The sequence below is a fragment of the Callorhinchus milii genome, unplaced genomic scaffold, assembly GCF_018977255.1.
Source record: "Callorhinchus milii isolate IMCB2004 unplaced genomic scaffold, IMCB_Cmil_1.0 Scaffold21, whole genome shotgun sequence".
NCBI classification, from domain to species: Eukaryota; Metazoa; Chordata; class Chondrichthyes; order Chimaeriformes; family Callorhinchidae; genus Callorhinchus; species Callorhinchus milii.
The window spans coordinates 7,261,762-7,275,039 of record NW_024704762.1 but is presented as its reverse complement, the minus strand read 5'-3'; the positions used below and the strand labels follow the sequence as shown (position 1 = coordinate 7,275,039).

At 44.2% G+C, this 13,278-nt stretch overlaps 1 protein-coding gene across 2 annotated transcripts; it reads left to right on the top strand.

Annotated features, from left to right (window-relative positions):
- Positions 1-398: 398 nt before the first annotated feature.
- haus8 (HAUS augmin like complex subunit 8) lies at positions 399-13,037 on the top strand. 2 transcript variants are annotated; one of them, XM_007898753.2, is made up of 15 exons: positions 399-502; positions 2,650-2,768; positions 3,505-3,535; positions 4,121-4,323; positions 4,495-4,525; positions 5,420-5,463; positions 5,559-5,623; positions 5,851-5,884; positions 6,631-6,723; positions 7,093-7,148; positions 7,649-7,726; positions 8,044-8,202; positions 8,962-9,103; positions 10,422-10,563; positions 12,851-13,037. In XM_007898753.2, the coding sequence occupies exons 1-15, from the start codon at positions 474-476 to the stop codon at positions 12,969-12,971; spliced, it is 1,347 nt and encodes a 448-aa protein (XP_007896944.1). In that variant the 5' UTR covers positions 399-473; the 3' UTR covers positions 12,972-13,037.
- Positions 13,038-13,278: the final 241 nt, after the last annotated feature.

Here is a 13,278-nt window from a genome sequence, read left to right as displayed (position 1 = left end):
TGCAAATGTACCTTCCTCCCCCCCCCCCCACACCCATGCGTTAAAATTCGAGTTGCGAAATTATTTAGATCCCAACTGTCAGTCAGTCTGTGTTGGGGGGGGGGGGGGAAACAGGAACGGACACGCATGCGCGCAGTGGGTGGTAACTGATTGCTCTTCTGATTGACATGGCTATGAGCCAATCCCGTATGCGAGCAGCAGCAGGCGGTAGGTGGACCAATCGGCTGAGAGAGTGGACAGGAGGAGGCGGAGCCGTCAGGAGGTGAATGCGGAGGGGAGGGTGTGCGTGTGTGTGTGTGGGGCGGGGTTGCGATGATTGACGTCAAAGAGCAGCCAACGAGGAAGGAGCACGGCGTGCGGTCGCGCGTGGTATAACCAATGGGGGAGCAGCGTGAGGGCGGGACAAAGCGGTGAGGGCGGCGGTTGTATTTCGCGCGCGCGCGCGCGGGGCCGGTCCGCGATTTGAACTAAAGATGGCGGCGCGAGGTCGCAGGAGCATCAGGTGAGTGCGGTGTCGCTCATCTCCCCTCCCCTCACCTCAGCAGAGCCCCGGAGTGGGCGGCATTAAGACGCTGAATGCTCTCGGCGAGGGGTCTGGACTGGCGAGGGAAGGTGGGAGAGTTTGGGGAGGCGAAGGCTGCTGGTTGCCTAGCAACGGGTGGGAGGGAGTGGGAGAGCCCAAGCAGCAACTAACTCTCTTGGCCACTGATATATAAAAAAATAATAGTAATAATAATCCTTGCATTTGATATAGTGCCTTGTCGCAACTTCGCCGTGTCTCGAAGAGCTTCCACAGAACATACTGTTCCAAGCTCACCTACAAGGCCATTCACGGCCTCGCTCCCTCCTACCTCTCCGACCTACTATCCCCCTCTCTACCTGCCCGTACCCTCCGTTCCTCTGGCTCCGGTCTGCTCCACATCCCCCGCCCCAACCGCCCTACCATCGGTGGCCGGGCCTTCAGCCTCTCAGCCCCGAGGCTCTGGAACTCCATCCCCCAGTGCCTTCGCCGCCTCCTCCCTTTCCTCGGTCTCAAGACCTTTCTCTTTGACCGTGCCTTCGGCTCCCCTCTCGACTCTCTACCCCCTCCTCGCTCCCTCCCTTCCCTCTCCTCACCCTGACCATTTCCCCCCTGCTCGGGTCCTGACCCAACTGTACAGCGCCTTGGGACGTCCTCCCGATGTGAAAGGCGCTCTGTAGATGGAATGTTGTTGTTAAGGTGAAATGACGATATAGTATCTCGTGGGCTTGACTGGCTCCAGCCTCCTGCATGTCCCCCCGTGCCCTTTGGTGGCTGTGCTTTCAGCCACTGCCCCCCTGAAACTCTGGAACACTCTTCCTCTATCCCTCCGTCTTGCCTCTTCCTTCCCCCATCTTCAGGTCCGCACCTGAAGACCTTCCTATTTGACTGTGGCTATGGTCACCCCACCCCACACGCACACACACACTCCCCCAGGCTCGGTGTCGTGCTCTGCCACTAATTCAGGTTGGATTAGAATTCCTAATCTCCTTGCATCCTGCTCGTTCCCTCCGCTCAGTGGGCTCCGGCCTGCTTCACATCCCTCGCCCCATTATTGGCGGGCGGACCTTCTGCCACACTGCCCCACCCTCTGGAACTCCAACCCACAGTCCCTCCGCCTCGCCCCCTCCCTTGCCACCTTCAAGACCCATCTCAGGACCCTCCTCTTCGACTGTGCCTTCGATCTCTCTGCTTTCCCCCCTTGCCCTCCACCCTCCCCGAGCTCGGGTCCGAAACTCTGTCCGTCCAGCGCCTTGGGATGTCCTCTCGACATGAAAGGCGCTATACAAATGTCATTTTGTTGTTCTCGAGCGATCTGGGACTCTACTCTGCGTGAGGGGCACTGTGTAAATGCAAGTTGTTGATGAGTGAAATGAGGCAGCCATTTGCACACAGAAGTGTCCCACAAACAGTTGTGGAATGAGTGACCAAAATTATTATTATTTTATTTATCTTTAACCTATTTCCCCTAGCTTTATATTAACTTTTGTCCAACTTTTACATTAATTTTTAACTATTGTGTTAACTTTTATATTCTCCTTTTCTTCAGCTTTTAGACTAACTTTGTTGTTATTTTCATCACTGCTGTACAAGGTGCTTGTAGCCTCTAGTGGCAGAATGCAGTCTTGCCAGCAGAACATCTCTCCTGTGTCCTTCCATTGAAATCTTTTCCAGTTAGAATTCTTGTACTTCAGCTGCAATTTCTTCACATAGGTTTAATCAGTGCGACTCAGTTAGTAACACTAACCTCAGATTAGAAGATTATGGGTTCTAGCCGCATTTGTGGATTTGAGCTCAAAATCTAGGATGTCACTACAACAACAAAAACAAAATTGCATTTGTATAGTGCCTTTCACATCGGGAGGACGTCCCAAGGCGCTGGAAAGACTGAGTCACTACTTGCACTTCATTCAATGCCATTTCAGATGAGACATAAACAACCATTTACGTTGAGCCTTTCATGTGGAATAGCGTCTCAAACTGCTTAAAACTAAGCTCTCAACTGTTTGTTCAGATGATTCCATGGAAACTTTCCATCCCACCTCACCACTGAAGCAAATGTTTTTAACCAGGCAGCTGGGGATGCTGCTTGTATTGCACTGAAGAATCGCCATGTTTTTTTCCCACAGTGTCTCCAAGAGTGCTACCAACCTACTTAGTGGCAAACACCTGCGATTTGAGTCTGATCAGAACTCTGCTAGTGGTGATTCAACGTTGTTTTCCCAACAGAAGCTGACACAATCAACTGGTAAGCTTGTTCGGAGGAATTCCTTTGGATTGAAAGGTTGGTGTAACTAGAATTCAATGTTTTTTTGTTTTCTTTTTGTGCCTCCTTTCTTCTATATTGATTTCTTGTTGCACACTCCTGCTTACCCCCTATTGGTGGCCGAGCCTTCGGTTAATGTGCCCCCGCTGTGAAACTCGCTTCCAAATTCCCTTTGCCTTCTCTTTCAGTCTTTTATAAAATCTCTCTTTTTACTGTGCCTTCAACTTAACACCTATAAGCTCCCTTCTTTTCCTTTGTGCTTGGTGATCCTCATTGTCCTAATAAAGATGTATGTAAAAGCCACAGGTTACAATAGAACACTAGTTGTGCATTGTCCCTACAACTCCACATTGGGGCTCCAATCTGAAAGGAAGTTTGGTGAAGATGTTGGGGAAATATAGTGTGATTTTATTCCCCCAGAGTGACCAGAAGAAATCTGATCCAGATGTGTACAGGATCAGAGAAAGAGAGAGTGACACACACACAACCATACTCTATGTATTCGCTCACCTCTGAAATCCATGATTTTATTTTCACATTGGAGTGTTCTCAAATAGTGATTACATCAGATGCTGTGCAAGTTTTCTTCATTTAAACAACTTCACCAGAGCTATGAGACAAAGATTTGCTTTTTGCTTCAATTTTATTGAACAAACACTTTGCATCTGATATTTTATGTGGTATGATAAAGTGTAACGCACTGCTCTTTACATTGCAGCTTTTACTGAAGATGGCAAAGACCCAAGCACGTGAGTATCGCATTGGAAAACTGGCCCCACTTCACTGGGTGGTGCTTGGTGAGCAATTATACTAGCCCACATAGCAATGTACAAAAATAACTTGGAAAGCAGTGAATGACTGACAAATTATTGTTTGCTTTACATTCTTGTAAAGAGCAGTGCATTAGGATTTGAGTAGATAGTTCCAATTGGACACTCTTCTTCTATCCCTCCACCTTGCTACTTCCTTCCCTATCTGCAGATTGCAACTGAAGACTTTCCTCTTCGACGTACCTCTCCCTGGCTCGGCGACGTACTCCCCCACTATCGAGGTCTGGGACGATGCCCTGCACGAGGGGTGCTATATGAATGCAAGTTGTTGTTGAGCAAGCTAGTACCAGACATTAGAAGGGGGATGGAAGAAAGGAGCAGTGGAATGGGATTAGAATAGAGAATTCCAATATAAGATAGAATCAGCACATATCTATTTGTTACCCCTATTAAATACGGCATTACATAGTTTAAATCCAGGGCAGAATTGAATACTGGATTGCCCCATGAGTGTATTTGTTCTGACTTCTTGTCATCCTGACTGCTGTGTTTTCTCCTGGTTAGATTGCTTAAGAGTTTTAAAAGTACGCCGGATCTAAGTCAATCTACGCATTCATCTATTGCAACCGTGACATCACTTGGGGCATCTGGTCGGGGGCCACATCCAACACGCAGTCCAGCCAAGCCCAGGGTGTGCCAGCGTGGCCTGTTCCAGCGCCTCGTGCAGCGAGATGGTACTAACTCCACAAACTCCTCTCGCACAAAGTGTAAGTGAAGAGCTTCGAGACATTCATCCTTTGTGAAAGTTGCTATATCATTGTATGTCATTGCAAGATGTTATTGTACACGACTGTCATTGAGCGATTCAATTCTGTGTCCTTGCTTGCTCAGAGGAGTGACCGCAGTATATTATTAATGTAATCTAATTTTATTTACAGCATCTGCAGAAGACAGTGAAGGATCAAGATTGTAAGTACTGGAGCTACATGTCTCTCTGTGCACTGATTCTTCTTGCTAATTGGCTCTTGATTATGTGAGTGTTTCTTGGGATGAGATGGCAAATGAGAGGTGATGCTGCTATTTGCATGGCTGCTGGATTTGTCTGGCTGTTGCAGAGAGTGATTTGTTTTGAAGAACAATTGGAAATGGGAGAGATGTTATGACAAGTTTTACTTCCACCTTCCTGTACCCACTCCCAAAAAATATCCTGGCCGCTGCATTTAAAGGGGATATGTGGTATCACAAGGCAAGGTTGGAAAGTCTTTCTCCCTGTGTCTTAGCAATTGGAATCTTTTTCAAGTACACTTTGAGAAAGGTCAGCCACTGTGTCTCTGATTATTGGTCTGTGGCTGCTTTAATCAGCTGCTGCACTCTCAATGTGCCCTTGGCTCCCAGCTCTGCAGCTCCTGCATTTTGTCTGAACCCTTAGCTAAGATGAGCATAGCCGGGGTGTTTTACGAGATTCAGTAAGAAAAACAATTTAATAAATCAGTCTTGAAATGATGCTAAACTTTGCACTTATCGAGTGGCGAGTTGATAGTCCTGGGAAATTGAATATTTTATTCCTCTGTTTTGCATCCAGTGATAGCAGTGAAGCTCAATAGAGCTATGCAGTGCTGTCTTCGACCACCCCAACAATGAAGGATGGAAATGTTGGAACAGGTTGTTCCCATGCTGATTTTGGCAGTTGAAATTCATCATTAAAAAGATGTATTTTTGCTTTTGGGACTGCAATTTGTTGGCTGTGAAAAGGCTCGTAAAATTCAGGAGGCAAAACTGCATAAGATAAGCTTTCCAACAAGTCGTGCAAATTCAACTGCATTCACAATTAATACAGTGTAACTGAGGAATTTGTTCTTTCAGAGCGTCATCTTTGGAGGAAACTATCACAAAACTGAAGTCAAAGGGTAGGAAAGAATTTAGTTGATGCCTACCAAACTGCTGCTAGTTGTCTTGCAAGGTGTGTGGGACAAATCTACACAACTCTTTCCATCCTTTACAGGCCCACGAGAGGTTCCCTCTAGATTTATGGAATCGGCAACCACAGAAAAGAAAATGCACAGCAAAGTAAGTGGAGATATCTCCTGCTTTCTCCTGAAAGTCCTTCCAAATAACTTGTTTCTTTCCCCCACCACCTACCCCCAAAATTCTGATTTTTGCAAAGAAATAACTTGATGTTTGTGAGTTAAAATGTTTTAAATATGCCTTTGTGGAATGCTGAGAGCAATAACTAGAGGCTTGGAGCTGGTGCTACTATAACTGAACGTAACCTGAAGTGTGTTTCTCTTGAACAGGCTTCTGTGACAAGTTCAGGATTTGGGCTGAAAAGTAAGTAGCTATAACCAAGGGATCAATAATTCAACCAATTATAGAAGCAGAAGAGGNTTTTTTTAAGATCAATTATACTGATTGGAACAAGATTTTTCCTGCTTTATTCACTCAACGATTAGTAAAATTATATTGATTGATTATTCAATTATGATTTGTCGCTTCCTGAGGTCAAACAGCAACTTTTGGTTCAATGATCCCTCTCAGGAAAGGATCGTTGTAATTATAAAAACAAATGAATCTGTGGGGTGATGGCTTGCACCCCTCATGTGGGCGCTTCTCATTTGACTTTAATTTAACCCTAGCACAAATTTGATGCCATCAGATTATCACCTGTCCCTGTTGTTCTTTGTCAAATCTGACCGATGTTAGCTGGAGCCCTGAGGGAGGGGAGAAAAGACTTGCAACTAGTTCCTAACCATAATTATTTGCACCTTGTTCCTCACCAGGATTACACCCAATATAACTTGTACATAATTCAACCAAAACCCTAATTTACACCACCTGCAGATTTGACTTCTCTCATGTTCCCCTTGCAGGCATTCCTAGTTTGTTGCTACACAAGTTCCATCTTTCTAAAAACATAATTTTTGATTGTGCCTTAGGTCACCCTTTGTCTCCCCACCCTGCTCAGGTTCCCATTTCATCTCTGTGAAGCTCTTTGAGATACCCTGCATGACAGGTGCTATAATAAGTGCCATGTTGTTCTTGTAAACCTCCAACTCTGTCCTTATTAAATTCTACAGAACTGAACAAAGCGAGAAAGACTCTGAAGCTGCACTCTACGGGGCTTGAGGAAAGTATGCTGCCTCCAAACTGGGATCTGTCCTTTGTACAGAGTAAGTTTTTTTTTTAAAAAAATATTCTTGTCAGATTGCATGTTTCATCTGAAGGTCTTCTCTCGGTTTCATCATTGACAGAAAGCTTGCTGCTCTAGCTATTCTAATGTGTAGGGGAATGGACAAGAATGGATTGAATACGGCGGGCTGGTCATTAATAATCTTTCATCTAATTTTGCCCCCAAAATCGAATTGCTTCACTACTCATCCCATTGTTTGTGGAATGTTACTGCAACAAATCACCTGCCCTCACCGCAACATTTTGCTTCATTAATCTCATTCTGTAAAGCGCTTCAAGACATTTTCACGTGAAAGGTACTGTATAAATGCCAGGTGTTTCTTATCTGCTGTACTCTTCTGTGCCCTCAGGTGAATCTACAGAAATTAGAAACCCAGAAAATACAATGTCCATATTGGAAACCTCGGTAAGAAACTTGTAACTTGTGATTGAGTATCTGTTGCATAACCTTAGAGTAACTATTGTTCGTATGAGCAGCAAAGGGCGTTGACGCTTATATGCCCTTGATCAATGTTCCTAAATTGTTTTACATATGCTAGTGTCCTTCAAAATTCTGGATATAGCTATGGTGATCATTATTGATGTGTCGCACAATTTGCAAAGGTATCTAATGTGTTCCCCTTGTGGGGTGAGGGTAAAACAAGCTGAAGGAATGTCTGCAATTTCCATGCTGGAGCATGCAACATTGAAACCTATTTTATAAAAATATAACAAAAGAACTGGATGGATTTGAAATTGGTTTAAGTTTGAATATGAAATATATCAGCCACTTAATATTACAAATGATAGTAAGGAATAACTTGTCTGTGACAGTGTTATTGAGGACTCTCTTTGACAAAGCTTGTCATCCAGTCGTGCTACAATTTGACTAAAGAATCCTTTTGTGCATTTGTTGCTCCTGTCCAGCTCTGTCCCATGTCTGAAGCAGATGCAATTGAGCAGCTGGAGTTTGACGCAATCCTCTACATGTACATGGCTGTCATGGTAAGCTGACATCTTCGCACAACCGCACGTGCGCACTATCACTTCAGACGTGCAATTTATTTTGATTCTTTGCTTAAGTGTGATTTGAAAGGGTTGCATATGGCAATAAGGGGGAGAAAAGTGAGAGAGAAATGAAATGTTGCAGAAACATGTGCTTCTGCTATCCCAACTCCTTTTGTGTCTCTAAAAAGCGCCTGTGGGCGCTTTAAGTTAAACAACTTAAATAGAAATAACACGACGGGTTGCGTATTGAAGAGTAGTGTTCAGTTTTGCTGCTGTGGCTGTGAATGATCCCTCTTTTGCTGTCGACTCTACAGAGGGAGGAGAATTTGGTTAAATACCAGGACAAGGCGGAGCGGAACTTGCTGCTGATCGAAGAGGAAAATGAGCTCCTGAGACGGGAAGTGTTCCATCCCAAACAAGATCAGCTCCTACGGGAAAAAGAGAGGCAGCTTTGTGAACTGATGGATCAGCAAGTGAGTACGAGTCTCACTGCTCCCCGACCCTAGCCTCTTTACCCCAGCATTGGCCTCCTGTCTTGGCACGATGTGGCCTAGAATGAAAGGGAAAATAAGTTGTCCTTCATTCTTCCTTATTGGTTAGGAGAAGTCAGTCATTTGTAAAACGCCTTTCACGTTGGGAGGATGTCCCAAGATGCTGAACAATTAGGGATTAGGACCCGAGTGTATGGGGTGGGGGGTTGGAATTAGGGAGGGTGGAGGGCAGAGAAGATAGGAGGGTGACCCAAGCCACTGTCAAAGAAGAGGGTCTTGAGGCATGTCTTGAAGGAGGCAAGCGAGGAAGCGAGGCGAAGGGAATGTGGGATGGAGTTTCAGAGGGTGGGGGTACTTAGGAAGCATAAGGCAAGCAATGTTGCATCATGCTCCGCCACTATCAAGCGCTCTAGGATGCTACCCTGTGTGAGGAGTTGCTATTATAAATGCATGTTGTTGTTGCGAGGGATAGGAACAGTTAACAGACTAGGTAGGAAATGAGTGAAGAGAATGGGAGTGCACAGAAATGCTTGCTGATTCCCTTGTAATCCAATCCCAAACCCCTGATTGTCTAGCGCCCTGGAACGTCTTTCCGACGTGATACGCGCCATACAAGTGTAATTTGTTGTTGTTGTTTTTCTGTTTTAATCCTCCATTTCATAATCTTCTGTACGTTTATTTGTTCTTTGAGTATGAAGTCGCATCGTGGATTCCAAATTGACAGTTTGGCTCTAATTGCAGATGGAGATTCTGCGCGAGGTGGTGAGGCAGGTCCAGCTGTTCGGAGGCCAGTACAAAGCCTTGGGACAGGCCCTCGATGTCACTCGTCACAGCCTTCAGACTAAGAACATTTTAATCCCTGGAGGCACAAGGGAGTATTTGGGTATGTTTGCACGTGTTTTACTGACAAATCACAACGGCTAGTACGGTGTTGCTCGTCTAACTCACTGGTCATTTCAAGGAACTTTGAGAATTGTGCATCCTTTGCCCTCCATGACTGAGGCTGTTCGTCTTGTCCACTGTGCATTGGCTGTCATGCTTGTGGTGAATATAATAATAAATAACGTCTGAGACGTCTTAAAGCGCTTCACAGAATACACTGCAAAGTGAATGGCTATATTTTGTGGGCGAAACGCAGCAACTAATTGTGCACAGCATTGACCCACAAGCAGTCGTGTAATGAGTGACCAAATTATTATTTTTTCAAAATTTATTTTTGTTTTGAAGGGATTATTACCCCCGGATAAGCAATCCGCCAAACGACTAACAATCAGGTTCCTACTCACTGCTAGGTAAACAGTTGTGTGGAATAAGGAAACTTGACCAAACCTGCCGGGAATCAAACCTAGGTCTCTCGCTTGCGAAGCGAGTGCTCTAACCACTGAGCTACAGGACTCCAATGGCTGAAATGTGTAATTTTTTGGGTGGGGGAAGCAAAAAAGATCTTGGCTGACCTTCTAGTCTATGTCCCTCCAATAGGCTGAGTCATGGAAGGGACTTGACTCAGGAAGCGAGCTTTTCTCTAAGGCTTTTCAGATGCATTGATTTAACTTGACATCAGTCAAAACTTCTCATAAATTTTCGTTGATGCAGAATAATGTTTGAATGCTGTACGGTTTTCCGTGTTCCTCAAAGCTTATGCTGTGTCTGGGCTTTCACCTTTCCCTTTTATAATGAGCAATATGCATAATCTGCTTAAAGAAAATAAATAGTAAATAAATCTTGCTTTTGAAACGGCGCCTATACTGAAAGGTACTTGCTGCCAAGCAAAGTGATTGTATATCTCTAAGCAATTGCGGCAGCTAATTTGGGTATAGTGAGGTCCTACAAACAGCGTAGATGTAAATGACAAAATTTATCTGAAGGATTGTTGGCTAGGATGTGGGAGAAACTCCCTTCTCTTTCCAATAGTGTTAATCTTTCGTGATCATTTTACAGTAGCAAGTTTTGCTTTGAATGCAGAATGTATATTATTTCACGTCCATCTGAACAAGCATTTTCATTCATTACAGTGCTTTGGGGAGAGATGGCATCAAGGAACCAGACGTTGGGGGGATAGAGGCATTGAGGGTTTTGGCTCTGGGAGAGAGGAATAAAGTACATTGGTACAATAGGTCACAGGCCCTCATGTTTCTTAGCAAACAGAAGAGTGACCAACATTGATGATGGTTGATTCTTACTGATGACGTTGATCTTTTTAGAGCAATTAAAGTCTTTCCTGAAGGTGACAAAGGGGATTCTAGACGGATTTGGACTGGGAACCAGCACTGAGAATCACGAGGCCTTGGCTGGGATTAAGGATCTTAGAGAGCTTGCGACAAAGACTGAGGTCAAGATCAAGAGGTACGGATGCTTCTCCTTTAGTTTCTGTTAATTACAAGCTAAGCTCTAAAAACAGCAATTGTTTAATTATAAAAACAATAATCCTTGCATTTGATATAGCGCTTTTCACGTCTTCTAGACAACTCAAAGCGCTTCACAGAATATGCTGTAAAGTAAATTGACTATATATTTGTTGGCGAAACGCGGGAGCCAATTGCGCACAGCAGTGTCCCACAAACAGCTGTGGATTGAAAATGAACGATTTATTATTGCTTTTTTTTTATTGTTGTTTGAGGTCCAAATTTGGGATTCAGTAGCTTAGTACAATGAATTGAACCTGGAAATAACCTGGCTCATCTAGCTCAGTTTCACTCTGAGTCATGGCTTTACCAACTGAGCTGGGAACCTTTGTAGTTTTTTTTCCTCTCTCTTCAATGAAGAGACTTGAAATTGGACCCCTCCCTTTGCCCCCTTCAAGGCCTGTCTCAAGAACCTCCTTTTCAACCACGCCTTAGGCCACTCTCCTACCCCTGCACTCCACCCCTCCTGATCCCAAACCCCAGCTCGGGTGCAGAGCCTCGACTGTCCAGAGCTTTGGGACATCCTCTTGACGTGAAAGAAGCTATATTAATGTAATATTGTTATGGAAGATCTCTGGTGTGGGTCTGCAATCCTGTGGGAAGAAAATGCTGTCCTGATAAGAAAGACATTTTAGCAATGTTTCAAAAAAATATTAAGGATAATATTTTAGAAATTGAATGCTTGATGAGGCGTCTACAGAAATCTTGCTTCCAGCAATGCTAATGGCTCTCCCAGGGCTATAATTCTTCTAGTGACCGATGATGACTTGCTGGGGCTCTGAGGTAATTAATAGAGGGCCTCAATAATCCCTGTTCTCTCTGACAAGAGTCGGGTGCGGAGCCTTGGGGAGTATCGAAAATATAAAAACTCTGATGTTACCCAAAAATCTGTTTTTTAGACCAATAACCCTGATTTAGTGACCTTCAAAAAACTATTTGTGCTGATGTGCAGTTTAATGCCCAAGGCCCTCTGTCCCTATCCTGCACTCGGGATCTGTAGCAAGCCTGAAGTCTTTTGCAGAGAATCCTCTGCCTCTGTGATTGGAGGTGACAGAATGAAATGCAGCCGTGATAGGAGTGAGAGTACACAAATTATAGACTTTTACAGGCCAGAAGGGGGCTGTTCAGCCCATCGTGCCTGTGCCAACTCTAAAAGATCTATCCATTTCCTCCCACTCTCTGCCATTTTCTCCAAAAACATTCGTAATTTTTCCTCCTCGTTTATTATTTGACTGATTCTCATTTAAAAGCTAATGGTTTCTGCTTCAAAACCTACCTTTTTTTTGTAGGTCATTCCATGTCCTAATCATTCTGTGTAAATAATAATATATATTAAAAAAAACTCCTAACCTCTCCCTTTGTTTATTCGGTAACGATTTTAAATTTATTTCCTCCAGTTACTGACTCATCAACCAATAGAAATAATTTTTCTGTTAATAATAATAATCCTTGCATTTGATAAAGCGCTTGCCTTATGCCTTTGAGACGTCTCAAAGCTCTTCACAGAAGATACTGTAAAGTGAATTGACTGTATATTTTGTGGGCAAAATGCAGCAGCCAATTGCACACAACGGTGTCCCATAAACAGTCGTGGATTGAATGACCAATTTATTATTTTTAGTTTTTTTGAAGGAATTGTTACCAATTGTCTGGGCTAAACCTAAATTGGAGGAAGTGGTCAGATGTGGTCACAGCCACACCCACCCAACACTAGTGATATTACTCCAGATTGATCCTGTAACAGCCGCACAAAGTGAAGCCGCAGCTGGTCATTCACCATGGTCGCGCGCACGGCTTAACTTTAATTTAAACGTCTCGAAGCCAACATTGATTTAGTCATTGCCTGTAAATCAAAGGGGAAGCTGTGGACTTGATGCAGTTGGAGCTAATGACTGCAGGTCAGCTCACTCTTTTGACCAGCCAGGCTCAAAGCAGGGAATTCTTATTCAACCCTGTCGGGCGAATCCATGTCACTCGCGCCTGCGTTTCTCCGTGCTCTGACGCAACCCCTCGTGAAGGGTGATCTATAAATACAAATTATTGTATTTGGAAAATTCCGCAATGACTGTTACGAATATAGTATTTCTAATTGTTTTATTTTGACAGCGGTAAATTGAAACGTTTTTGTGTTTCAATGCTGCTAGTCGTATGCTGGGATTCTCACACTGTCGTGCGCTGTCTGTTTATAAACCTTTATCTTATTTGCTCTTTTTTGTTAAAAATCCCAGTTACCTTACGGAGGTGGAGGCAATGGCCTCTTGGGTCAGCAGGGAGTCTGCTCTGCTGCACCAGGAAGTGGACGAGCAAGACTTGGGAATGGAAGCACTGGCTGGATGGATTTTTAAGTAACGTGCTTATCTTTTTAAAAGCACTATTGTAAATTATATGTATAATAAAATTTGACACTTCAAACAACCTGCATAAAGAGGGATAGTATTCCTTGTGTCTTTCGTAATGAGGTATGCTAGTGTCGGGTGATTGGCACAGACTACAGACCAGTAACATACCTTGTGAGTGTGGTTTAAAAGGTGCTACGCAAAGGTAATTTGCTGTTGATGGTAACTAGTCATTGCCAATGTGCTCAGTATTCCCAACTGAGAAAGCTCAGCATTTCTTCCAAGTGAGTGAAGGCTGGTCTGAAAGGGCACATTAGCAC